The sequence below is a fragment of the Camelus dromedarius genome, chromosome 34 (assembly GCF_036321535.1).
Source record: "Camelus dromedarius isolate mCamDro1 chromosome 34, mCamDro1.pat, whole genome shotgun sequence".
In the NCBI taxonomy this organism is placed as follows: Eukaryota; Metazoa; Chordata; class Mammalia; order Artiodactyla; family Camelidae; genus Camelus; species Camelus dromedarius.
This window is the reverse complement of record NC_087469.1, coordinates 11693613-11721515: the sequence shown is the minus strand read 5'-3', so window position 1 is coordinate 11721515 and position 27903 is coordinate 11693613. Positions and strand designations below refer to the sequence as shown.

General features: G+C 47.6%; 1 protein-coding gene across 4 annotated transcripts in view; it reads right to left on the bottom strand.

Annotated features, from left to right (window-relative positions):
* Positions 1-6246: 6246 nt before the first annotated feature.
* SORL1 (sortilin related receptor 1) overlaps positions 6247-27903 on the bottom strand; it is a 147168-nt gene continuing 125511 nt past the window's right edge. For 2 of the 4 annotated variants that reach the window (XM_064482159.1, XM_010990118.3), the window contains 10 exons: positions 27600-27682; positions 26316-26412; positions 24254-24438; positions 20676-20795; positions 19476-19640; positions 18149-18323; positions 17035-17141; positions 14271-14463; positions 11873-12085; positions 6247-10392 (listed from right to left, as the gene is read on the bottom strand). In XM_064482159.1, the coding sequence (XP_064338229.1) occupies positions 10325-10392; positions 11873-12085; positions 14271-14463; positions 17035-17141; positions 18149-18323; positions 19476-19640; positions 20676-20795; positions 24254-24438; positions 26316-26412; positions 27600-27682 (1406 nt within the window). In that variant the 3' untranslated portion in view covers positions 6247-10324. Of the gene's footprint in view, positions 10393-10668; positions 10776-11872; positions 12086-14270; positions 14464-17034; positions 17142-18148; positions 18324-19475; positions 19641-20675; positions 20796-24253; positions 24439-26315; positions 26413-27599; positions 27683-27903 lie in introns of all 4 variants that reach the window. The other 2 variants (XM_064482157.1, XM_064482158.1) reach the window with 2 other exon arrangements.

The window sequence follows — 27903 nt, the reverse complement described above, 5'->3', positions numbered from 1 at the left end:
AAGACTAGCACGTGACAAGGGGCTATCCTGGACCCGAGGATGCATTTCCCACTTTCCGTCTTGCTGGGACCCGTTACAGAAGGTGACAAACATAAGCCTTCAACGGAGGACTCCTTGTGGCTCTTCCGTGGTTCCGTGGAGGGTGGAACACAACAACAGCCATGTGGGTGTTAGGATGCAGCTGTTTGTACCAGTGCCTCCAGGCCTGTCTAAGAGATGAGGCAAGGGGAAGGGATCCCACCCGCGGGGTTGAGAGCAGGAGGAAATAGCACCTTGTTGATGTCCGTTCTAGAGGCTCGCGTCCACGCTGGATTATGTGGTAGGGTTCAGGATGGAGTCGTTAAGAGAGATGTGTCATTTGGACTCCACCCTCTGTGCTCAAGGAAAGGAGCAGAGAAGCCCTGAAAAAATTTTAAAAAGTGGGTTATTCAAAAATGTATTCTGTATGTTTATTTTGTCGTCAAAAAAGATGACCTGCTTTTCCCACATTTGCCTGAAGTTAAGACAACCAGCTTTCCTTTCTCGAGTGTAAGACAATAGTGGTAGGTGAGAAAGTAGGAGTTGGGTACCAGGATTCCTCCATCCATTCTTCCTGCAGTGGAGGAAGTCTGCATATAAAAAGCAGTAGCTCCAAGGAAACAAGCTACCACATTATTAATCAAATGCAGATACTGCAGCCAGGGACACACTCTTCTGCCCCAAGGAGGGTCTCTCTTAGAAGCTGGACTGGAGTCTCTGGCTCAGAATCCCGTTGGAGCCTCCTTCCTCCCCTCAGTGTAATTGCAGGAACCGCTAGCACAAGCTTGGCTGCAGGCTTGTAGAATCAAGGCTGATTAGCTATCTCACTGATTAACTGATCTCTGAAGCAAGTCACTTAACACCCTTAGCCTCAGTTTCCTCTTTTATGAAATCACATATACCATCTACAAGAGACTCACTGGCGACGTTACCTCCTGAAGGTTTTTTCCTCTGTTGCTCCACAGGGTGAGAACCCTAACGATCTTACTCACATTATTCTCCCAGTGGCTGATGCAGGACCTGGTACAGGGAAGCTCTCAGAATACCTCTTAAATCAGTGTTGCTCTGGCATCCACGAATCGGGTGCCTGACTGCCCAGGGAGTTTTGAGTCTTGCCAGCCTAGGACTTGAGACCTGACGTTAATCCTGAATTTCTTTGGGAACTGTCCCACTCCTCAGAATTCTTTTTCCTACTCTTAGAGACTGGCAGACATTTACGAGATTCCGACGGAGGCTCAGCATCTCATCACATAAAATCCACACGTCCTACCCTCTGCCTCTTCCATGTCCATGTGCTGCGGTTTAATATTCAGGGAAACCATTTTGCCATTTAACACGTTCCCTGCCCAACTGAAATGGAGAACGTACTCACCATCCAGCACTAAATACCCCCAAACTCCCTCCAATTCCTTCTTTTCCCCCTACCCCGTCCTACAGAGACACGCAAACTGATGCCACCACCTCGCTTCAGACCACTCCCTTCTCTTCCTTGGCGCTCAGACATCCCTCCTGGCTAGCAGGTTACTTTTGTACCAAACACGCTCCATGTGACAACCATGTTTGCAAACCATCTTCTGCTTATGCGTCGGTCTTACGCTGTCTTACATCTACTTATGCTGACTGCCTTCTTTGATGGGATGCGCTGAGAGCTGTTCTTCCCCTATTCCGAACAGCAAAACACCCAATAGGGAAAACTTAGTGAGCTAGAGATAACAAAGTGACTCAAATAAATCCTCCTCTGAGTTTCATTAGCGTGGAAGACGAGTCAAAGCACTTGACTGTGCTGTGAAGGGTAGAAGCGTAGCTGACGGCAGTGACAGTCCTCTTGTTCTGCTGGTCCTCACAGTAAATCTATATTAAACATGCTTCTGGGGACAAAGGGGAAGAGGCCATCACTCCACTTCTGAGATCTGCATTCAGTTGCCTTTGTGGCTGGAACCAAGACCTATCAGACATGGCAGAGATTTGGGAAACTTCCCTTACATGAACTTGGTCATATTCGTGACAATGGAGCTGTAACCAGATGCAACTGTTCATATAAAGTGACAAAGGAACACACACCAAATGCGAATAGTAGTTGTTTCTGGGATTGCCAGGAAACCTCACTTTCTTCTTGGTGCTTTCATTTCCCCCAAATTTCTATAGAAGATACAAACTCCTTTTATAATCCAAAAAAACAAAGTTATTTAAAAAGGTAAACTGGCTGGTTAAAATAAATTCCAAATGTATATACCCAAACTAGGTTCTCAAAGGCTCACCTGGAGGGTCTGTGTGACTCTGGAACCAGGCAACTTGGATTTAAATCTCAGTCTTGCCTCTTACTATCGTGTTCTTGGGCAGATTTCTTCACCTTTCTGTGTACCAATTTCCTTATCTGTAACACCAGGCTAACAGTATTCTCCTTACAGGATTGTCGAGAGGATTGAATGAGTTCATCTCCAAGAAACCCCCAGATCAATGCCCGGCACAAAACGGTTACACATTTGTTATTATTGTTGCCACTGGACTACCATTGCGTGAAATGTTCTTGGACCACCTTTTGGGAGTATTGTATTCAGGATCTTACACACATGCCCTTAAATCATCTCAGCGTGAATAAAATCTCCTCCTTTGAAGATGTGCCGGTTCTTGGGAGCAGGTGTGCTGTCCGGGGTTTGAAGTACAGTGTACTTCTGTTCTTGTGCCATTCATCTACTGCCTGTGAAGAAGTCTAGAAAATACACGTGTACAAACACACACACACACACACACACACACACACACACACACACACAGATAATTCAGCACCATCTAGGGCGTGATCAATCCCTGGGTAACTTTCTGCTAGAGAGAGATTAAAAAATAAGCTTTAATTATGAGACCTCTTCATTCAATGGATCTTGAAGACTTTACGTACTAGGCATACAACCAAAGGGCAAATTTCATAAAAGGCTGATTTACATTTAAATTCGATCCTTTTCTTCTTCCTCCAAAGTTTGCTGATGCCGACTTTTAAGTATGAGATGTCATTGTTTTCACACAAATATTCCCAAACATTACCAGTTGTCATTTGGCGTTAAATAGGGTTGCGACATTACAGTGATAACATTAGCATTTTTAAAAGCGTAACATCATTGTTCTGTAAATTGTTGCAGGCTCAAATTACCGTACACATGATCTTTAAAAAAAAAAAATTAATGGGGTACTGGCATCAAAGCCAGTTAGGATTGGATGAAAAAAACGGCAGCCACCCCTTCTGCTGGGACTCTAACGGTCTTGCGCGAGCCCAGTTATCGCCCTAATAGAACACGGCGCAGTGGTCTGCCCCACCGTGTACGTATAAATAAAGGCGAGTAAACTGTGCACGGAACATTCTTTTCCCAAGATGCGAAGGATGTTTATAAAATCTAACTGGGTTGTCACAAAGCAAAAGAATCCTTTGTGTTTCTAATTACTGAATTAAAATTTTTTTCCAATTTAAAAAAAAAGGGCTCATTGATCTAGCATCGGGAGGAAATATTGGATTCCACATAAATGATTTTGCAAAGAAATTTACACATACTTCTTTACTTCTCCAAGTGTCAGTTTTCATCTTTCTAGCAGAAATCCTTTAAAAATGTATTACCTCTACCCTTGAATTCCCTAAACAGACAGTATCACTATTGCAGACCTCTAATACTGTACCAAAAAGGCAAAATCGCATGGTGAATAGAACCAAAACTTAAGAATGGAGTGAATCTAAGTTTGAGTCTTGACTCTGCCACTTACGATGTGAGATCCCGGAGAAGTCACTCAACCTCTCTTATGACTAATTCTCCATCTCCTGAAACAAAGACGAATTAACTAAGTTACAGAATCACTTCTAGAATAATAAAAAAAAAATATTTATAAATATTTCAGCACAGCAATTGGCAAAGAATAGAGGGCAAACAGAAGGGAACCATTATTGTTCTAATGAAGCGGGCTAGTTAACGTGTGGGACTCTGTCCCTTTGGGGCCGATGAGGTCTAAATAGCCACAACAAACTGTTTGAATTCCTTTGTCTCTAATAGAGGTTTTCTGATAGTCTTCATTTTCCGATAGCTTTTCTTTTCAAGGGTGTAAATTTGTACAATCACTTTCTTTCTCTCTCTCTTTTTTTTTATTGAAGTCTAGTCACTTTACAATGCTGTGTCAATTTCTGGTGTACAGCATGTTTCAGTCAAATACACACACACATATATTCCTTTTCATCCTTTTTCTTTATAGGTTACTGCAAGATATTGAATATAGTTCTCTGTGCTATATAGTGGAAACTTGTTTATCTATTTTATATACAGTTAGTATCTGCAAATCTCGAACTCCCAATTTATCCTTTCCTACCCCTTTCCTCCTTGGTAACCATAAATTTGTTTTCGATGTCTGTGAGTCTGTTTGTTTTGTAAATAAGTTCATTTCTGTCTTTTTTTTTTTTTTAGATTCCACATATAAGTGATATCATATGGTATTTTTCTTTCTCCTTCTGGCTTATTTCACTTAGAATGATGATCTCCAGGTCCATCTATGTTGCTGCAAATGGCATTATTTCATTCTTTTTTATGACTGAGTAGTATTCCATTGTATTAATATACCACAACCTCTTTATCCAGTCATCTGTCGATGTGCATTTAGGTTGCTTCCATGTCTTGGCTATTGTAAATAGGCTGCTGTGAACATTGGGGTGCATGTATCTTTTCAAATTAGAGTCACTTCTGAATATATGCCCAGTAGTGAGACTGCTGGATCACAGGGTAGGGGTATTTTTAGTTTTTCTTTTATTGTTGTCTCTTTCTGTTTTTAATTTGCTGTGGGCCAGAGAACCAGATACTCATAGCTGACACATGTAGGCAGAATTTGGGGGGCTACATTATGTCACCAAGGACTCAAAAACAGTGTCCTCTTAGAGTTACACTTTAAATCAACACATAATAGGCAGAATAATCTTACAGAAACAATGGCTTTCGAGCCAGGAAGATTTTATTATAACCTAGTATGAAAGCATTATTAACATCAGCTATAGAGTGTCTTAGGGGAGAAGTGTATTCAACCACCAAACGCAGGAGAAGATGAGTCAGAGCGGCAGATCCGGGCAGTAATCAGGCTCCATCCAGAGGAAACTTTAGCAAAGGGACTTTGAGGATTCAGGTAGTGTTGTCAAGATCTTTCTTAACTAGAAATGGATACAGGAAGTTGTAACCTGAAGGTTTCAAATACCAAGTTCACATGGAGCAGATTGTTCCTGGACTGGAATATCAATCACGCATTGTCCATTCTTTACTGGGCAGCCACTGTTTACGCCCAGACCTCTCCCACTTGCTTTGCTCTGCGTCCCAGCTCACCCAGCAACCTGCCCATTGTAGCTGGCTTCCTGGTTAGGGCTCCCCAGGTGGGGAGAACACACTGGCCACGCCCACCTGCTGAGAGGACCATTTCCCGTGCTGAGTTAACAAACGGGCATTATTTAGTTGCATATCAGTCTCACAAGCTTCATTAAGGTGCGCGTGCCCTCGAGAGATAACTGTCATGTGTTTACAAAACCAGTTATCTAAGCTGGAAACATAAGGGCTCGGTCATGACCAGGAACACTCATCCCTGCCCAGGAGGCAGGTATCCTCACCTAGGGGACGGGATGATAATGCTTCAGAGATTTATTTTGGCTTAATATTTAAACAAAAGCAGCATACTGGAAGATGTTATGCCAAAACCTCCTGCCTCACCACCCTCCTCCCTCCCCAATCCCATTCCAAACTCTCCAATTCTGACTTATAGGTCCGACTACCTTCCATTCACAGATCACAAGAAAAGGCAGCATCCTTCAGAGACCTCATTGCCCGTGGAAACCTCCCGAAAGTGCTCACGGACACCCAGCTCGTCACACTGCTGTGCCTTCTTCGCTTAGAACTTGAAAATTGCCTTCTTAGCAAATTGTCTCTCAGCAAACGTAGTTACAGCTTTAAGGGAGCCACTAGTCGTTGCCCCCGCAGAATAATTTTATTTACTTCAAAACAGCCGCCACACCTCCCCACCCCTCAGCCAACACAACGACATCGTGTTCTTCAAGGAGCCACCATCGGAGACCGGCTTGTTAATAACAAAATTACTCCAGGTCTTAGTGTTCTCTCATCGAGGAAATAAACATCCTTTTAAGACAGACAAATCAAATGGTGTTCGGAGACCGTATTAACCACCTTGACTGCACCCAAAAGAACAACTCGAGACACGCGGAAAGAGTGGATTTTCAAATAGGTGTTTTCTTGACCCAGTTAGGTTTTTATTCAGTGAAAAAAGTTGACATTGAGACAAAAGTGATCTTAAAACTGTGCGACAATAACAGTAAAATCTTCAGCATCAATCAAGTGATTTGGAAACTTATCAAGGCAGCTGAAATCATAAGCATCTAATTTCACTTTGGAGAGAAACAAGGATACAGTGTTTCACTTTAAATAAGAGCAGAGTAGGCCTTTATTTTGCTGCAAATGCCTTTGATTTTGCCTAAAGTTTCTAATAATTCATAACAAGAGTCTTTCAATGAGAAATGACATGGAATCTCTGAGAATAATGTTCCTCTTCAGCCTTCAGACTTGACCCATTTGAGCTATTACACATGAGACTAATACCACTCTTGGGTTACTTGGCTCTGATGATTTAATTCATAATATGGCTGCTCAAAATGAGTGGGCAGAAACATATCTACATCCTGTTCTCCCTTGACCCATGTTCGCTGGTGGTACCCCTTCTGAAAACATGCTTATTGTCCGTGTAGCCAACAGTACACGTAACCTCTTGCCATCTGTTCCATTTCCATCTCTCAGTCTTGCATAGAAAGTAGTCTATATAAACTTAATGCACTGGCTTTTATTACACAAAAATTGTACCTGAAAGGCAGCACACACTTCCTTTAAGAAAAATAATCTAATAGGAATGTCGATACAGCCCCAACACAAGTGAAGATCCCGCACAGAGTTTTAGAGTCAGTTCCTAAAATCAATATGGAGATGGGTGTTCCGTTTGCTGATACCCCTGAATCCCTTCTCTGAGGGACCTCCCGACTCTCTGCCGAAGGAAGACAAACATCTCAGGGATTCACCACGATGTCCTTAGTGGGAAAGTGACCAACCAAACCGGACAGGAGGATCTCACTAGATGGAGAGCGACCGGTGGGTGGCTCTCTGAAGGCAGGAGTCTTCAGTGCCTGCCCCCCACCAAATGTCCATGGGTTTGGGAAGGGGTACGTTCCTTAAATTGCTGAAGTAGAGCTTAATCTAGTGCATTACACACGATGGGCAGAGAGAACACACAGCTTGTGTCTCACACCTGTCCCATCCAAACACCCCCAGTGACACGACCAGGGATGGAACCTGAGAAACCCCTCTTCCCAAAGTCACAAGTGCCAACCAGTTACCCAGCTTTGTAACGATCCACCCAGCCTGCCAGGGCAGCCAGCAGTCACCGACACTCCCCACCTGTCTGGAAAAGGGTCTGCGTAGGTGTGGCCTCCCCCCGGACTCCTCTGCAGAACTCTACTCTGTTACTTTACCCACGTGGACCCACATCTCATAAGGCTTGAAGGGCATTCAATACATAAAGGGGCAAACCCGCTTCCAGAGAAAATCTGTACACAATCCCCCTGCCCACCAAACTGTCGCCGCCCACTCGTGGTCCGTCACGGGCGCACAAACGTGGGCTTCTGACGTTCTAGTGCATCCTGGGAGGAAATAAAACCTTTTCCCTGTACAGTGTGAACTTTGGAGGTAGCACCTCCAGTGAGGTACAAAAGCCCCTTCCTTCTTCCTAAAACAACCAGGGGCTCCAATTGGTCACAGTGAAGACAATGATCTGGTCCCCTGCAAAGGTTCCATGTAGTTTTTCTTCTCATTTTCTATGGTCACTCCAACCTCTGGACTCTTGCAGACGGCGTATACATATACATCCAAACCTCACAGCGCTGCGCAGAGGGGAGTGGAGTGCATGCCTCAAGAGTTCATAAAAATATACAATTTACACATAGCTGCATCTATTCAGGAATTTAGCTCTTCTGTTTATATAAAATACTCTAGCCCTAAAAGGCTGCTTTTCCTCAAACAGCCCAGTGGCATTTTCCAAGGAGAGGGGTGATGGCCAGTCTGTACAGTACGGTGCACTAAGCATTGGGAGGCACTGGGAGTGAGAACTGGATGCTCAGAAATATCTCAAGTTGCCAACCGGAGACATATGCTCTGTACAAAGGCTTGCCTGTGGGAAAAATGAATATAAAGTCTCAGAGCCTTTTATATCAGCTTTCACAAATGCCACCAAAAAGTTGGCAGAAAAAAGAAAGGAAGAAAAAACACTTTCTAGTGGTTCGATTAAATGACTTGCCTCCCACCAGATCGTTAACCTTTCAGTTACTTAAAGTGCTTATTAAAGGGGACGTGGTGGGGCTTGAAGTTTTGCAGGAAACTCCGAAGTAAGACAAGATAAAGCCAACGAAACTCCAGTCTTTAAAAAGATAACACAGGAGAGAGAGAGGAAAGAAGAAAAAACATGCTGGAAGGAAGGCTCATTATTTTTACAACCTCTTGTTGAAATGATACGGAGCCTCACCCACACGACATCCTGAACGCGTACAACTGAAAACACTCCGCCATCAAAATATACATATATACACAAATAAAATTTTTAAACTTAAAAAAAAATTTAATCAGCTCTTTGTTTCCCAAACACTACCTAGGCAGAACAAAACTATATTATCACCTAAGAATGATACTTTTGGTGAAAAGAAAGCAAATACTTTGTGAGGGGGATGCAGTACATCTAAGAGGAGATGGGGTTGTGACAAAGCTTGTGGATAAAGGATGCACACGCAGAAGCATGACCCCCCCCACCCCGAGCTCACTGCTTCTTGGCTGGGGTGCATACAGTAGGTGTCACACCAATGCTAGGCACCGGTGCTTCCAACACTAGCTCTAAAGCGTGGGCATCAGTCTCCAGCGGATTCCACATACCTACCAAGTGGCCACAGCTTGAATGCAGGGGAGGCACTGAAAGGCAGAGGGAAACAGCCCAGCCGATTTGACAGAGAACATGAACTCTAGTGTCCGCTGTGGGCTGGGCTGAAGGGTCTCAAACTCGGGCATCTCCTGCATCTCTGTTAAGAGTTAACAGCGCTTTCTCTTTAAATTGGGCGGGGGTCAGGGGACGGGGTCCAGGCAAGGGAGGTGGAAGAAGAGAAGAAAGGAGGAAAGAAGGAAGGCACTGACCCAATTCAAAATGACTGCATATATCAGTATGGATTTTTAAGGACAGTAAGCGGCCACCTCAACACAAATACAAAACTTTACATTCGAGATTCTTCAGTGGTAAGTAAGAACAACAACAACAAAAAATCAAACAATCAGAAAAGGAAAAACTAGGTACCATATCTGCCAGTGTAGCTATCATGGCACAGATCTAGAACTCTCTCCCACAACCAGAGCAAATTTTTGCAACGACAATGACACCAGTGTATAATACAGCAGTGTTATCATGTTGCAGCTTGGAAAGCTGCATCTTGTACAGAGGCGTGTCCAGCAAGTGTCCATCGATTCATGGAAGAGAGGAAGCTGTTGCTTGCAGGGCTTCTCAGGCTGCAACTCTTGTTTAATTGAAATGGAGCAATGACTCACTATGCTCTCCTGCCAAATACCACTGGGTGACACACGGGTGAATAAAAAGAGATCATATCCGCACTGGTGACAAAACAGCTTCTGTTCCTCGCCCCCCGACCCTGCAGGCGAGCGGCTCGTAACACGTGTGGTGTCAGATGACCACTAAAGCCTTGCCCCATACAGAGTCCCAATAAATTAACAAAATAACATAGAAGAACCTTGCCCCCATCACTCACCCAAACACTTTCACAGCAACTAAATGCAAACAAAGCTTTAGACTTGAGCATACTTTCAAGGAGAAGGGGTTCTGCCCATCACTCTCTCGATGTTTTTATTAAACACATTTCTGTGCCTTAGAAAAATAAAAAGAATGGCCAATTTATTGAACCAAAATTATCTCACAGACTTAAAAGCATGCCCAGTAAGCACAGCCCTGGAAGACGACACTAATACCAAATCAAAGCAGTTTGGTTACTAAAATCAACCTGGTTTAAAGTTCACAGTTGATTCCAACAAAGTTTATTCATTCTTTTCTTTACTTTTTTTTTTTTTGTTTTGTTTTCTTTTTGGCCCATATAAAAATAACATATTGCAACTCAAAGTGCATCTTTTAAAATAAACCATCAACTATCTTTATCAAATAAAATATTTACACCATTTGGTTTCTAGTGAGGAAAGCTTCTTCATGCTATCACCATGGGGACGTCGTCGGAAAATCCAGTTATCATCGGAGCATCTTCATCGTCCTCCCCTAAAGGCAAAACCATCAGTCCTCGATGAGTTCCAGCACACTTCCGCCCAGCCCCACCTCCCCCGCGGCCCCCCACCCCCGTCACAAACGAACCCCAGCCAGAAGAGTCAGCACCAGAGCCCACAGGCATAAGCATCAATGCTGAAACCAGCCCGGCTTCTCTCTGACACCCTTGGGTCCCCGTTCCCCATCAACGGGCGGCCAAGCCTATTTTAGTGGTGGTTTGAACCAAACAAGGAAAGTAAATCTTGTAAGGAGGAGGATTTTATTACCTACCCAGAAGTCCGATGGGCGGTTTTAGTTGCCCAGTTTGAGTTATCCACACCCCGTGCTAGCAGAGTAAGTGAACGTCACCGTCTGTTCTCTCCTCTGAACCCACACTGCTAGCGAAGAACAGGGCCGTAGAGGGGCTTAGGCACTTGGAGGACAGGCTCCCAGACTAATGGCTGTCCCTCCGTGGCCCCTGGTACCATCCTGTGCATCTAAGTGCTGACCCGCATTCAGTGATCATTACTCAGCACCAGGGTGGGCAGACTCCTCTCGCCCCCAAGAACAGAAGCAAAGAACCCACCCTCTTCATGCAAGGCAGTCCAAGCGCTTGTAAGAAAGCAAGAAAAGAGACAGAAAAAAAAAAGGGAGAGGAGCTACTATCAAGTCATCAGTGAGAAGGGAATCCAGAAATGTCTTTATAAACAACAACAAAACTGCAACTAGCTTACAGGAAAGATGAATATGTTAAAAAAAAAATCAACTTACATTCAGCAGTCTGAGTTTGGACAAGCCTGAGTTTGGGGAAGGTCCCAAAACATACGGACTTAACTGTACTTAGGGAGTGGCTACTAGCTCTATGAGCGTTCGGCGACTGCAGCGTGCAGACAGCTCTAAAAGGGACTTTTCCTTCCTTCTCCCGTGCCACGTGCTATCGACAGGGAAAGAACTGAGGGCGTGCTAGCAATCAGGAAGAGAAACGGCAAGATAGGAAGGGTTTCTTTGGACAGAAGCCCATGGGAAAAGCACAGCTTTCTGTCTTGACTAAAATCTCCAGAGATGTCAGACTTCTAGGCCTGGGAAGGATGAGAGGCGCTGAAGGTTCTTGAGGATCTGCCGATACCCTGGGAATACCCGAAGTGCAGGGTCTATCCCTCCTTCCCGTACAAGGCAAGCTCCTACCTGTCCTTTGACAAAACTCCCCGTCTCGGGCCAGAAGCACACTATTGACGAGAATACTGGTATTTTAATTTAGGAGTGATTTCAAAGCAAAGGGCTCCAACTGATTCAACCCAAAGCAGGGGGATCGTTGGTGGATGAAGAACTCCACCAGCGTCAAAAGATGAGCTCAAGGAGGGGAGGTGTAGCTCAGGGGTAGGCGGGCTTAGCATGCACAAGGTCCTGGGTTCAATCCCCAGGACCCCCAATCAATCAGTAAACCTAACTACCTCCCCCGAAGGACCCCTGTGGGGTCCGCCCCCGCCCCACTCACCCAGGTCATCCCCGGAGGAGAAGATGGCCGAGCCCAGCCTGGAGCTGTAGTGGCTGTTGGCGAACGCTGTGAAGCTGTTCTGCAGCCGCCGGTGCTTTGTGTACAGGACGGCAAACCCGACGCCCAGGCTCAGCAGGATCAGGAACAAGACGGGCACCACCACGGCAGCCACATCGGTGGACCTGGCAGCCTGGATCGCTGATGTGTCCCCACCTGCGGAGGCACGAGGCCAGCCCGTAAGCCTCCTATGAAAGGGCCGCCCCGCAACACCCCACCCACCAAAAAAGCTAAGCGACCGCCACCCGCCACCTGGATCTCCTGCCGGGGGTGGCACGTTCCTGCACGCGACGCCCGAATGTTTCCCCGAGCCCTTGCCTCCAGCGGACGGGGGGCAGGCCTCGTGCATGCAAATACGGTAATTACATCAGGCTCCTAATCACTGCCTCGTTGGTTATTTAGATAATCTCTTGGAAGGGAGACCTTTGTTGGGGTATCAACATTGATTTCATTAGCATTATTACTTAAGACCACTTGCTTGGCTCACATAAGAGGATGTGAAATCAGACCACTAATTAACGAGATTGCAATTATTTCCCCCTACTTGGCACCAAAGTCACTCTGAACTGCAATTACCTGAAGCTCCATTAAGTGATACAAACGAGATTCCTTCAGTGCAGTACTGACTTAACAGCTCATGAAGTTTTATGAGGTTTTTTTTTTTTTTTAACTTAAACAGAGTGAGAGAGAGAACCTTTCCTTATACATTTAACATTTTTTAAAAGCTCTTTGCAAGGCCATTTTGGGTGTCTATAACCTAACAGTGATGCTCCCTTCCCACTGCCTTAAATATTCGCTTTATGATGATGCACTGATAAGAGCTGTAGCGACAGGGATCTGGGGCAGAGCCATCTCGCTGTCGGGTGAGAGCCAGGCTTCCTGGAAGGGGTAGATTTTTATGTCAGAAATTCTGGGGAACGTCTGAGCTCGAGGCGGGAAACTGGCTCCTGGGAGTCAGTTTTAGCTAAGTAAGCAAAGTGGACTTTCTAGATCCCCACAAGGAGCCTGGCTAGGCCTGAGGCTGTCCCCTGGTGCAGGGTGAGGTGGTGCGGGCCAGCCTCTGCGCATGGAGGAAGCTCAGTAACTACCCAGGGATTCAGCCCAACAGGTACTCATAGATGGGCCAGACAGCAGCCGTTTCCCACAAGCCTGACCTAACAATTCCATATCCACATCTTTACCTTCCTTCACTACTGACTTACCGGGGAAAACTCTACCCCCTCTTATTTCCCGTGTCTCTACCTAATCCCAACTGCGAAGTGGTACACTGGGGGAACGCTCTGGGCTGGAGCAGTCAGGAAGGCAGCCTGGTAGAGGCGACAGGAATCAGTGAGTTTCCGCCCCCGCCCCAGTTGCATAGGGACGTGACCATCAGGGGGCAGGACGTGGACCGGGGGGTCTACCTGAGAGATTCTCCTGCCTGACAATCTTGGTTTTACAAAGGCAGCTGGCAGATGTCCTCACAGCAGTTTCCCGTAAGTCTACTTCGCAGGTTTCTGATTGGCTTTACTAAAAAGGAGGTTCTATTTAGGAAACACTAGGTCAGTAAGAGTTGGGTTGTTTGTTTTCTGTTGGGACCTTCTCAGAGCCTCAGTTCTCCCTCTTTTAGGCAGGTGCCAAGGGTAAGTATTCCACCGGAAGCCACCCCAAGAAGCGTGGAGGAACATACAACAGCTCTAACATTAAGACTTTGAGCTTAAGCGCTGGTTAGTTCTTGGCTGGGGGTAAGCGGAACTAAAACGACCAGCAGCAGAATGTTGTTGAAATCCCAGCAAAGCTATTAATACGATCTGAGCAGAATTTCTGGGCAAGTGGAAGGTTCCTCTCCTCTGCCATCAGCATGGCCCAACACGGCCATCTGCGAGTGTCCTGAAGACAGGGACCCCAGACCAAGCTCAGCTTCTGAGCTGAGGCCGACCGCGAAGATGAAGGGGACGGCTGTGAAATCAGTTACTCTGTGATGAGGTGATCTGCTGGCTTGGAAAATCACAGGGAATATTAGCCTGTTAGAGGCTCTGAACGGTCCTCCAAAAATGAACGAAATGCACTGACCCAGTGCTTCCCAAACAGAATCTCCTTTTTCAACAAAACCTCCCTTTCTTCTGTTTTACATTCAGAATGTGGTCACCCCATAATCCCAGCTCCTCACCCTATGCCTGGCTCAGGAAGTATTTGTTAAATAAATCAGTGCCTAATTAAACTGATGCATAAATGGTTTTCTTTTGAACTGCAAGAACATTTTAGGTGCGTGTTAGGAACACACACGTTCATCAAACCATGCTACTCCCTGGAAACATTTCCCCGGAACTGAAGGCGGGAATGGGCCACTACAGCAACTTACCAGACCCCAACTCATCATAGAGCAGGACGGCAGGCTCCCCACAAATCTGGCTGCCAAAAAGGCAGCGTGCCTGGACAGTGAAAGTGTAATTGTGACCCAACTTCAGATTGGAAATTTTAAAGAAATTGTCTGTAGTATTCCCAAGGTAAGCCGTGATGTTCATGGCACTGTCAAACATGTGAATCTCATAGCCCTGAAAATAAACACACGAGAAATTACTTGGGAAGTTAAAGAAGGAACCTAACAGCTTCTATTGCTGGTTCCAACTTCAGGTGAGACTGTATTTTAGGCTTTTAGAGATGCTGAAGCACTTTGGGTTTCTTACTAGTTCTTTTTACTTTACCACTGAGGTACTAGATTCAGAAAATGGGAATTTTCTCATCCCCAGTGTCTCTGATAATTGCCAAGCCCACTTCTGAGCTGCCTGGTAGAAGTGAACAGCGTAGCCTTAACAAAAGCCATGTTAACAGATATTTTGGTACAGAATTCAAAGCTCTGGTCAGCAATCCACTTGTCTCAGGCAATATTAAATCCCGCAGAATCTGGCCAAATCAGCAACAGTGCACTGTAATGGGGTTGAACTAATAATAAATCCAAGCTGCAATGGACACCAGCCATGGGGTAAAAAAAGGAACTTGTAACTGTTAAAACAAGACATTTCTCCTTAGAGGAACGTGTGGGAATTCCATTGTCAGCTCACCGCTCACTTCCGAGCTCCTGGCTTTCTGGCTCGTCCGAGCTGCTCTCAGCCCCAGACCAGCCTGGCTTTGAACTGAGCGGCGGCTCAGACCCCCTAGTCATCGGAGCATGAAATAAGCTTCCCATTCAGGCTGGCTCAGGGAGCGTCCCGGACTCCTGTGTGGGAAACATCACCCCTGAACAGCCCTAGCCCAGCACGCTGGCCGGGGTCAGGACTGACGACCATGCTTCTCCGCTGACCTCCACGTATTGCAGGTCAAGGCTACCAGCAACGCCCCCGCCTCCACCCACAGCCCCAACCACACAAAAGACCTTCTCTCTTATCTGTACCCACATATTGGCCCCTTGGTTCCCATTCTGTTGACCTGCCTCTTCTTTGAACTCTAAGTTGGAGAGGAAGGACGTATCAAGCTTAAGCCAGCACCCTCCACTGGGAAGGGAGTACTGTCCTGCAGGCCCAACCTTTACAGAGCCGGGCTTCTGCTGCCCAGGGAGGATCCTCTGATGACAGCCAGCTGCCAAACTGGGCCTCCCAACACCACCTGCCCGGAGTCCCATTCCTGCATTCTTTTCCATAAACTAGGATTTATTAGTTTCTATCAAATATATATTCAGTGCAGGCCATTTGCAACATATATAAAGATATAAAGAGAAAAATTTTAATGACACAAACATTAACCACTCATAATTTACTTGACCAGTCCCATCCTGTTGGGCATACGGAGGGTCTCCTCCTTCCTGCTGTCATAAATGAAATTCTCTATGCACACTGTTTCCTTAGAATAAAACCCATGAAGAATTATTGGATCAAAGGATATAACACTTTAGATGTTTCTGACACCTATTACCTTAAGAAGGTTAAATCAATTCAGATTCCCTGGGCACTCATCTTCCCAACTATTACTCAAATCGATAGCACTCTTCCCCCAAAACTTTTGCCAATTTAATGTGAAAGCACTGTATCTTTGCTGTTTAGATTACCAGTGAGGCCAAATCATTACTTTCTTTTGCTTACTGATGCTTGAAACTTTTTAATTTTGTTACCTGCTTCAGCTGGTAACAACGTGGGCGTAAGGGGCACCGACCCTCCCAGCAGTCAAAAATCTGAGAATAACTTAGAACTGGCCCTCTGTATGCGCGGTGCTGCATCCTTGGACTCCACCAACCACAGACCGTGTAATAGTGTAGGTTTTGCATATAAGTGGACCTGCGTGGTTCAATCTGGTGTTTTTCAAGGGCCAACTGTGTTTCTGTTTTGAATTGATTTGAAAGTTTTCTTTGTATTTGAGTAAACATTTATATGGCATAGTTGTGAGAGCTGTGAGAAGCTTCCCGTTTTAATTTAGCTTTAATTCAGCCCCTGGTTTCACACTTTGACTATTTAGCACCGTAGGGCTGCTCCTTGTCAACACTAGACCCGGAGGTAGACACCGTGGGTTCACTGTGTCTCTGTTTAGCTCATGCTTTGTTGACGATGGGGCCAGCCCAGCTCCATTCGAGAATCTGTGCGCCCCTGCATGGCAAATCAGTTCCCTGGTGCCACCCTCCTCCTCTCTCCTGCCATAAATACAGTAATTGGTCTGCTAATAACAAAACAAGGTGTTTTTCATATGTCAACAGACTACATCTTCAAGTGCTTCTCGCTCACTGAAAAGAAACGGATGAGATGCCAGGGTGACAGTTCAGCTCAGTTTCCCGGTACCGAAGTGGCAGCCCTGGCCTCAGGCTACATGGGAAAGATGGGGTGCCCTTGGTTCTAATGCTGAGCCCCAGTCCTGCTTGAGGAAGCACAGTGAGGGCTCCAGCCCACTTCCCCGTCTTTCCAGGGAAGGCGAGTTCAGGACTGCGAAGTGCTTAGTGCAGAGATTCTCATCTTTAATGGGCAGCATAAACATTTCGCTAATTAGCGATCCCACAGAAAATGGTCCTCTAATTCTCAAGTTCACTCCCCTGCCCTGTTCTTTCTTTGCACTCTCTCTATGCCCGCAGACTGTTAACGAGCTCATCTCTAAAACAGCATTCCAATTACATTTCCAAAGTCACTGAGAAGGAGGGAGGGACTTACCCTGCTCTCATTAAAGTTCTTTTCCTTCAAAGCAAGGCTCTTCCAAAACAGGAGAACATGGTCATTTTCTGTTATGATTTTTAAGGCATCGGGTGCTGATAATGAAACTGAAAATTAAAGATGAAAAGGGGAAGCAGTTAGTGGCTATACATTTGAGTCTCTGTTTTCTTGTTCATCCAAGGTTGGTGAAATAGTGATAACCTTGAAGGGACAGGTTAAGGAAGGAATGAAACACACATACTGCTTCGTATAGAGCCTAGCACATTGTAGACTCTTAACTGGCATCTCATTTGCTGTTATAATATCTTCAGCCAAGAAATCTGGGTGGTATCTAGACCCAAGGATGGCCAAAAACAAGTGGAGATGGAGGAGGAAGGGATGCGGCCACGTCAAAATCTGCCTGGATTTCTGCTTTGATTCCAGTCTGCTTTCCTACCCCCAAAGCCAGAGGGGCCTGAGAGCTCAGTGAGGGGCTAGGGAGCTCAGCCTGAAGACAGAGCCCTGGAATGAGCACAAAGTACGGCCCAGGCCCACTGTGGACACTGCTAGCTTCCATCCTAGACATGCCGGATACCATCTGCTGTTGTCCCAATAACTGGGCTTATAACCTGCTTTCTGAACTTGAGCCTGACTGCTGAGCCAGCCCGGGGCTAGCAGCAAGCCCCACTTTAATCTACTACCCAGTTACCAGTCTCCATCCATTTCTGCATATGCTATTGCCACAAGGAACCACCGTGACTTCAGTCCAGGTGCACAGATGCAACGCTTGGCCTTAAGTGGCAAATATTCAGTTTTATCTCCTAACTCTCTTGGGAATGCCAAAACCAGCAAGGGGGGAGGAGACTACAGGAGACAGAGAATGTGGAAAATGACAGCCACGCCCCCGCCCACGGTGCCCTGGCCACCACCCTGCAGCCCAGACCCCGCCACCCCTGCCCGGCTCTGCCCCTGTGGATACTGAGGGTAGTCTCTGCACTTTCTGTGCAATTCCTGATAGAATCCCACATCTTAAAAAAAAATTTAAAAGAGCAGAAAAAAAGAAATCCCACGTCTAGAGGCGTCCCAGCAGCAGGGGGCGCCTTGCTGTGTGGGAAGGGCTCCACTCACTGCTTACCAGTGGTAATTTTTATACTGGAATCCTTGCTCATGTTCCCCAGCTGGACAATGACGTGGTATTTCCCTCCAGGTTCCAACTTGTTCAGGGTGTATTCCACGGTACTGTTGCGGGATTTTACTTTGTAGCTCCTGTCACTCTTCCTTATTAGATCTTTAACTGCAATGGCATATAACTGGGGCAGGAAAAAGACACCTTTTAATAGAAACTTGGCGTTTTTCACCCTTTGGAGATCAGTGGGGACCATGTCACCTAAGTTTGTCCATGGCTGTGACCCACAGCAACAATATTTTGAGCCCCAACTTCTGACTCTGTTCTTTGGAAAGCCTCTGGGGCAGTCAGGTCCCACCTTATAACAAATTCACTCCCAGACTTGGGCAGAGAATTATCAATTTAATCTCCACCCCAACCCCCCCAAAAAAAACAGAACAAAGTAACCCTAGGGAAAGCCACATTTATGGTGGCATCAGCAGGTAGATTAGAATAGGCGAGAAAAACCCAAGTTCAGCGCTCAACTTCTGACCCTCCACCCACCCCTGCAACAGTGTCAGGATGTCGTCAGAGGGGGACAATGAATGAAAATGTTCAGTCCCAGCTCTAAGGGACAAAAGTCCTACCTACTCTCTCCCAGGTTGCTTCTCACACATACGGGGACGGGGAAAACATAAGGACAGGCTGTCAAGCTCGGGAAACTCAATCATCAAGAAAAAAACAGAGAGCCCAGAAGAGTCTCGCAATCAAGCATTTAAAACGACCCACTCCTGGGACAGCGGGGACGGCAGAGGAGGGGACGGAGGTGAAAGCAGCTGGGGGCAAGGGAGAATGGGAGCTTTTCTCTAGAATCGATGCCTCTTCTTTTAGGACAAGGCCCAGCCAACTTGTTTGTAAAGGTGCAAATCGTAAATATTTTAGACCTTGAAGGCGAGATGGGCTCTGCCACAATTAACTCAACTCTGCTGTTTGTGGCATGAGAGCAGCCACAGATAATGCATAAACGAATGGGAGAAGCTGGGTTCTAATAAACCCTTACATAGAAAAACAGGCCACGGGCTAGATTTGGCCTGCAGGCCTTTGTCTGTGAAGGCAGAGAATGCAGAGAAGCAGCAGGGACAAACCAATATGGCAGCCAGGAATAATGGAGAAGTGACAACAGAGAAGAGGCCCCTATAGGGACCCCGTCTTTGGGCAGACGGAAATGGGGGGAGACTTCCTGCTGAGCTCCAACCAGCAGACCTAGGTTTCTTTCCCATTACAGGATCCACCCCCACCCAACCCAAACCACGTCAGGAAGGAGGAAGCAAGGCTGCCTGGACGCCCGGCCGCTCACCAGGTCCTGGTCAGGAGAGTCGTACGGGGATTCCCACTTGATGACAGCGGAGGTTTTGCCTGTACGAACCACGTGCAGGTGACGGGGAGGAAGCCTGCTGTCGGGGACCATCCTCACCACGACGTAGTCAGAGAACGGTCCCTGGTAGGGCACCACCACCCGCACCTGAAACAAGCACCCTGTGAGCTCACGCAGCTGCCACCAAACCGGGTTTCAACAGAACAGTGACACGCGTACAGAACTAAAATCCAGTGAGTACAGAAATACAGAAAATGTACAAGAGTCCCCAGATCGCTAATCCATTTTCCCAGAGGTGGTACGAGCAATGATTTTATGTGTTTCCTTCCAGAAACATCCTATGCAAATATAGGCACAGATATACAAGTGTGTGCACAGAGACATTCTCATACATGCGTGTGTGCTTACACATGCATGTGTACGTGTGGTCTATTTTTCTTAATCTTTTACATTTTTTAAAAAATTTCTATTTGTTGGGGGAGAGGTAATTAGGTTTATCTACTTAGGTATTTTAGCGGCGGTACTGGGGATTGAACCCAGGACCTCCTGCATGCCGAGCACATACTCTAACCACTGAGCTATACCCTCCCCTAGCCTATTTTTCTTAATTTTTTTTTTACACAAATAAGAAAACATTACACATATTATTATGCTCAACCCTTCTTTTACTTAATAACATAGCTCAAAGGTTTTTCCAAATCATGACATTTAATTTGCTGTATGTATGTTGGGTGGATGCCTCGTATTCCATTGTAAAGAGAAGCCATGATATTTTTAAGCAGTCTTCTCTTGACAGACATTGGTTTCAAACCTTTTGCTATCACAAGCCATTGTACGCCAGGCTCGTCTTTCCACACACCTTGGCGCACATGTAAAAGCACGCGGGCTAAATTCCTAGAAGTGGAATCCACCGAAAGCTTTTATCTGGTCCCGTGACCTGTTTACCAAGTCTCCAATCCTACACAAGGGAGTCCCAGGGTTTCAAGTAAAAACCTGATGCTTATGAAGAAGAGGAACCATCGTCTGTGTGTGTCTCTCTCTCATACACACGTGCGCACACACGGATCCTGGAATCCACATCTCCAGCTCCCCCGGGTCCTGGCTCTGAGCTAGGAGCCCAGCAATTAAGACATCCTTTAAAAATAGAACATTCCTCTGTACACTCTGGTCCAGGAAACTTACCAGAAACAAATACTGCTCATCCCTACTGACAAGGACTGTTTTGTTGTGCTGTGAAGTAGTCAAGCTTGTGGGGTTGCGGTAGAGGTCAAGAAAGGACGTGGCATAGAAAATACCGTAAACCTGGTAAAAGAAGAGAACAAAACAGGATACCAGTTCAGTGGCCAGTGACCTCACTCTCTTGGAAAACCCTAATTTAAGACCCTGGGAACCGCTTCAAAAGAGCTCGCAAAGAAGTCTTCATCCAACATCTATCTCATCACTATTTACCGAGAAGAAACACCGAGCCAGGTAGTGGATTCCCACCTAGGAAGATAAATACGGTGTGGTCTCTGTCCTCAGGGATTGCTCTTTTGAGAAGAGCCAGGCAGAGAAGAAAAACAGAATTACATGTAAGAAGTTGCAAATACAGAACGTCAGATGCTATACTAGAAGACTGCATGATAAGCCGGGAAAAAGAAGGGGTTATAAGGAGTGGGGGCACCCTACCAGAGCAAAGGGGGGTGCGGAAGGCTTAGCAGATGTGGGGAGGGGGTGGCAGGTGTGCGAGCCTGTGGAGGGCACACACGGAAGGAGGGCAGACACGGCTGACTGCACAGCAGGTACCCAACCTCCCCTTCCTCCTCAGTGGAATCCTGGTCCTCAGTGAGCCATGCTACCTGGAAACACGCCTACATCCCCACCTCCCTCTCAGGAGGAGAGGCCATGTGACAGGGCCGGTCAGTGAGACGTCAGCTGACATGCCAGGCAGGGCCTCGGTGAGGCTCATTCAAGTAGGAGGAAAGCCTTTCTTCCTGCCCTCCTGGTGTCTGAAACATGGAGGATGCTGTGGCTCCAGGAGGCCTCCTGGACCACGAGGTGGTGCCACGGGCTGGAGGGGCAGGGCCTGGGGCCCGGATCAAACTGCACTGTGGCTGTGGAAGCCCCCGACTCCCAACTCCGAACCTTTCAGTGAGAAGGGAAATAAGCTGTTGAAAGCCACTGTTCCTCTCAGTTCCTGCTCTATGTGGCCATTCTTAACCCTAATTGGTCCACGAGGGAAACAGAGTTTAAAGCAAGAACTCTGACGGCCCTGGCAGTGGGGAGGGCGGAAGCTGAGAGCATTTATAACCAAGAGTAAGCCTGAGGAAGCTTCCTTCAGAAGGCAGAAACAAGAGGCAATTTCTCAAAGAGCACAAGAGCGGGCAAGACAGGGGACTTGAAGAAAACCATGCACGTCTGGGAGGGAGGGAACCAAGTAGGAAGACGCTTCCATGTCCCAGACAAATGGGGCAGAAGCAGGAATAGGGGAAGCAGAGGGCTCAGAGCGTGAGATGGGACATCGTGGCAGAGGGGGCCTGGGGCACAGGCAGCCTGATCCCAGTGAGGACATGGAGCGGGGTCCGGGGGCCAGGAGAGGGGTCCTCAGAGCCCAGGGAGCCAGCGGGTACTAGGACGCCACACAGGCAGTGCGAGCGGAGGGGACAACCGCGAGTGACACGCCAGAGCCCTCAGTGAGCTGAAGACGGGTCCACGCTGAGAGTTTCCTACAGGTGACTTTGAGACAGGAGGGAGGGGGCCAGGGCACAACCACGAAAAGCAGTGGGGGCAGGACATGAGCTGATTAAAAGCCGACTACGGCAGAAGATTCAACTCCCAGTAGACCTGGAGCCTCACTCTACACGCATCATAATGTCTCAGCATGATAAATGGCCCTCCCCCAGGAGCCAGACAGCTCCAAGGCTGGACGGAAGAGGCCAAAAAGTGGGCGGCGGTCCAGTTCCTGAGAATCCCCACCCCTCCCCCAAAGTAGCTGGAATCTTCCTCCCACTTGTTAGCGCATGTTAAAACTGACAACCCTGCACCTCCCTCCCTCCCTCCCTCCTTCTCTCTCTCTCCCGCCTTCTGCGAGGGCCCACACTCTGTCTATGGAGTATGTATCTCCCTGAATAAATCTACTTTCACTCTACTCCGACTCTCTCTTGAATTCTTTCCTGCTCGAAGCTAAGGACCCTCACTTAGCGGGTGCATCCCAGGGGCTCTCCTGAGACCTCGGACATGACCGTTCTCTCGCACCCCATTTTCCTACAACAGTTTCACAGGCCCGTCGCCCTTGGAAAGCGACTGAGAAAGGAGGAGGCAGAGCTGGCTTCTCCAAATTCACACATGACGAGACACTAAAATCAAGTCCCGCGCCCATGCTCTGTCCACAACGCCGTCCCATGAGGATGCTCGGGTGGGACGGGGCAGGCTGAGCTGAGGACACACAGAAAGGCCCCTCTGTGAGCAGAGTCTACCTGAAGGTAAAATGGAGACTTGGGGGGGGTGGGGGTGCTCTGGGCCTTCTCACCTCTGCCCCTGCCTCAGAATCAGGTTCTGGAACAACCGCAGAGCCGAGGCTGTGAAATGAGCTGGACCTGAGCGCTAACTTGGTCAATGGCTGACTTGGCCTCAACTCTCCAGGCCCCAACCTCCTCGCCGGCAGAGCGGGAACATTCACCCCCCAGAGCTGCTGGGCGCACACCTGGGAGGCCGTGTGTGAAGGGCTGGCACCGTGCCCGGCACACAGAGGGTGCTCAGTACTGTCACCTCCTCCTTCTGCACGGCTGAGCCTACAGACAGTTGCCTGCAAACCTTGGTTCTTCCCCCAAGAACCAGTCCTGCACCCAGGGCACACTGGGGAGGCCCCCAGCAGACAAGATGCCGGCCAGGGCCTCCCTCACCGGCCCCTGGGGGTTCACTGAGTCTCAATCGCAGGCTTAGTTCCGTCTGCTTTTCCATTTGGGAAACTTAGAAAACAAACTTGCCCTTCAAGAGCTTACAAACCAGTGAGGGAGAGAAGTGTAGACAGACGACATCAAACAGGATGCTCGGTATCCAGGGCGATGTGATGCTGTGCGGCACCAGCTATAAATATGTAGGGGTTCGTCAGGGACCAAGATCAAGCGGAAGAGGGCAGGACTTGACTGCTCAGCGCGGGGAGCGGGGAGGCCTCCGGGGAAGCCTCGGTGCAGAGGCGGGAGGGGGGTGGAAGCAGCCTTGGGAAGGTGCGCCCTGGGGAGGGTGGGAACTAAAAACCAGACCCAAAAAGCAGCACAAACCCAATCCGAGTGAATCAAAATGCAGGCAAAACAGTGAAAGACAAAGGACCCACCTACAGGTGCAGCCGGGCCCCTGGAAGGAACGGTGTGGGGTGGACGTGGGGCACGAGCGGGAGGCAAAGAAGCCCCCTCGCGGGCAAGGGACCCCATAGGTGGGGCGGGGCTAGTCACTGTCACTGCAGCTGACTCGTCACCAAACCCAAGGTGCCTTCCGAGCTCAGGAGTGACCCCCTCCTCGTGCTCGGTCTATGCAACAGCACACAGCAGGGACTCTCTCTCTCAGAGGCCAGGCCAGGCTGCAGAAAGGTGCGCTGGGGCTGGGCTGTCAGGTGCCTCAGGAAGGAGACCCAGAAGGGACCAGGAGGGTAGCTTGTGTTTAGCGTGATGGGGTGAGAAAGAAAAAGCAGCAGCAATGGAGAGGAAAGTCCTAGAGACGGCAGGCGGCCTAGCACCCGGGGACCGTCTGTCCCTGCTCTGCACGGGTCATCCTGGCCGACTTACCACATTCCTGGGGCCAGTCCAGGTGCATTCCACCGCCGTCTGATTGATGGCCTTGGCTTTGAGGCTTGGGGCGGGTGGGCGGACTCCTCTGGTGGTGACATGCTGGAATGCCAAAGGGCTATCCCCCAGGTCGGTCTTGGCCCAAGCAGAAATCTCGTAGGGTGTATGAGCTGTCAGGTTGCCGACTGAAAAAACAGGGACAGGGGGCTGGGGCAGCAGTCAAGAATACAGTCTTTACAAGCACAGCCTAGTCTTTTAAATGTAATCTCTCAACTTAAGTGAATCCCACATGCTGTACGATTTTTATTGTTTAACAAATTCACTCGGCGTTATTTATTAAAGACTACAAGTAACACACAGCATAGGCACTGGGGAATTGTTGTAAAGCTCACCATTTGGGGATATAAATTGGGACCACACTCCTGGAGAGCCACTTGGCCTTGTGTGTGTCTTGAAATTCTCCATAACCTTAAATCCAGCTAAACAAGAGGGACTGCAAAATCTGCGCAACCAGGACGTCTATCAGTGTTTGTCTCAGTAGAAAAAAGTGTACATAATGTGACTGCCCAGCAAAGAGGCAGTAACTGCGCATCCATGAACTTTTATGTGCCTTCATGTGCCATCCATGAACTATTACATGGCCACTAAAAGTTGTTTCTCAAAATATAGAATGAGACTAGAAACTTCTGTTATTTGTGTTAGGTGAAAAAGGCAGAATATAAAACTATATATAGCATTATTCCAAATTTATAAAAAAGAAATCAGTGAAGTAGAACCATATTAACTAGGAGAGATCCAAAAAATCTAAAAGTGGTTCCTCTGGGAAGTGAAATAACAGGAAATTAAAGTTTTTATTATACCGTTTTTTTGTTTTTTAGATTTTCTGTAATAAGCGTGTGCCCCCTTTCTAATTGGGGGAGATGTTATTAAAAACTAAAAGAGCAGTGAACAAAAAGAAGGCCACGCTCAGAGGAATCAGGACTTGGGTTCGAGCCTGAGTCTACGCCGTGTAGTTGCAGGAGCACAGATGAAGTTGCCAAACTCTCTAAGTCTGTCTCCTGGTCGGTGAGACGGGGAAAGGGAACAGCGCTTACAGCAGCTGACTGTTGCAGGGAACGAAAAAGAAAATGCTCGTAAGTGCTCAGCAGATGCTTTGCACGGAGCGAGCCCTTAATGTGTTTCTGGCAACGGCTGGTAAGACTTCAGCTCCCGACTCTGCCAATTCCTATGGATGAAGCAGTGAGGCAGTGAGACACCGGCCTTTGGAATTAACGAGATGCGGGTTCCAATCCTGGCTCTGCCACCTTCTGAGGGAATCATTCCATCCCCGGACCTTCTTTTCTCATCCAAAAAGTGAGCACCTCCTGCAGCATTATTTTGGGGTGTTATGGGAAAGCACCACACTCAGAGCGCCCAGGGAAATGCCTGCATGTAGTAAGTGCTCAGTGTTTCTTTCACTCTTGCACGACCTCCTTAGGCAACCTTCAGTTTCCATGCCGTCCTCAACATCCACAGGCAGCCCTGGCCACTGAAGGTTTTGAGAATAAATTAAAAACCTTTCCTTTAGCCCATTTTCAGATACGAGAATTTTAACTGAGACTCACTATTTGCACAGATACAAGAGGAACTGGAGCCCCTTCCTTCTTCCCTTCGCCCAGATGACCATTTGTTCCACAAACATTGACTGATCACCAATTACGCACCAGCCCTGCGCTACCTTGTATCCACAGAGGAGGAGCGAACCAGACCAAAAAAAAGAGAGAAGGGTAACTAAGCTTGTGGGAGGCCAAACTCATCTGCAGAGGGTTAATCTGGCTTTTTTTTTTTTTTCCAAGTCTCAAGCCTCTGACTTCCATGAGGAGTCCCTAAGTTAGAAGGGGGTTTGGGGAACCATCAGTGCATCCTTCACCTGGACTCAGGAGTCCCTGACAGCATCCTCAATGGACAAGCACCCGCGCATTGAGAAGGGCTGCAGAGGAGATCCCCTCCCGCCCCGTTCCCGGCAGCCCTGCACGAGCCGCCCTCCTTCCGGCTTACACGCCGCCCAGCTCCGGGACACTACCTTTGTGTGACAGTACACTCCCTCGGAAGGTCATCGTTTTCTTCTCCTGTTTATGGGCATCGAATGCCCAGAAGAGGTTCACCACATAGCCATTCACCTGCCAAGAGCCAAGCACCAGGTTACACGGACAGTACACACTCACACAGCACATGAGACTCGAAGGGCAGCCTTTTTCTGTTGTTCCCCAGGTATCTCTCTTCTTACAAGGAACAGCCTGGGTCCTTTGATCCTTAACCCAGTTCCATTTTGTGCTACCATTAAATATTTAGTTACACTCCCTCTACTTCTAAAAAACAGGCGTGAGACCCTTTACAATTTACAGATTCGATGAGAGAAAAAAGTTAATGCAAGATAAAAGGACCAGAACCCATTAAAACAGGCAGAAAGAAGAAAAGTTGAAAAGGTAATCAGATTATGGTAAGTAAGGGTAAATCTTAGCTCAGGTGGTCCTTGCAGTCAAGGCCGAGAGGTCAACACAAAAGGGGCTTGGTTAGATCTGTCTAACAGGAGTGAATATACCCACGAGTCAGGAAAGACCACTTTTTCCACATCCCGAACTCACAGAAGGATTTGATCTAAAGGTCTTCAAAAGTATCGGACGACACACAAAATCAAAATGTCTTCAAGACCAAATACTATGTCTATGCAAGGCCATTTCCGGCATCAACTGTCTCTGAAGCCAAGAGCATGACACCAAATTATAATTCAGTAAATGGCACAGGGACTCTGAAGGCTGTTAGTTCCACCACAGTGTCACAGACAGGGAGGGATGGAAGGTGGGTCTCAACTGGAGACACCATGGGGACACAGATAATTATGAAGCTGGCTCTGCAGATGGGCTGGGCGGAGGGGACGGTGGTGCTGGAAGAGGAGGCTGTTGGGTGGGTATGCTTCCAAGGTGTCTGACTCTCTCTCCCAAGGCTCTCTTTCACGGTGGGAGCCGCTGCACCAGCGCTCAGCCCCAGGAAATCCAATAAAGCTGAAAATTACAGGGCGTACATATTCTGTTAACACCAACTCTTTATTTGCACTATAGCTGTGAACCATTTAATTATATGGTTTAAAAGGAAAAAAAAAAAAAACAGGCACCAGGCTGAGGCAGAATAATTACATGTGAAGACTTGAGTGGCTCTTCATGGGGGAAAGAACCAGCTGAGCTGTGGGATTTCAGCTTCCCTGGATCGAGCCATTCATTTTTCTTAATTCTCGTGTCCTCGGCCGGATCGGCTCCCGCACAAGGTAGAGCCCCACCCCTGCAGCCCCGGAGTCATGTGTCAACATTACCTTGATGTCACTATCCATGGTCAGGGTAAAGCTGAGAGAATTTTCGCCATAGCTGTCAATGCGAATGTTCGGCGGTGGAATCACTGAGAAAAAAAGATATTCAAGAAGAGAAACCATGTAATGAAAAGGGAAGAAGGCAGGACTTCACAGTTTTTAACTCAAAGACAAAGCCGTCTTTCAGCGGCGGAAGAAAGGGCACTTCTTTGGCTGTTTTCAGTCGTCTGTCTCTTTTACCACCGTCGTCCTGACGCTGAGCGTGGGTCCACAGTTGCCTGGTGAACACGTAACTGTCTGGGCTCCGTCA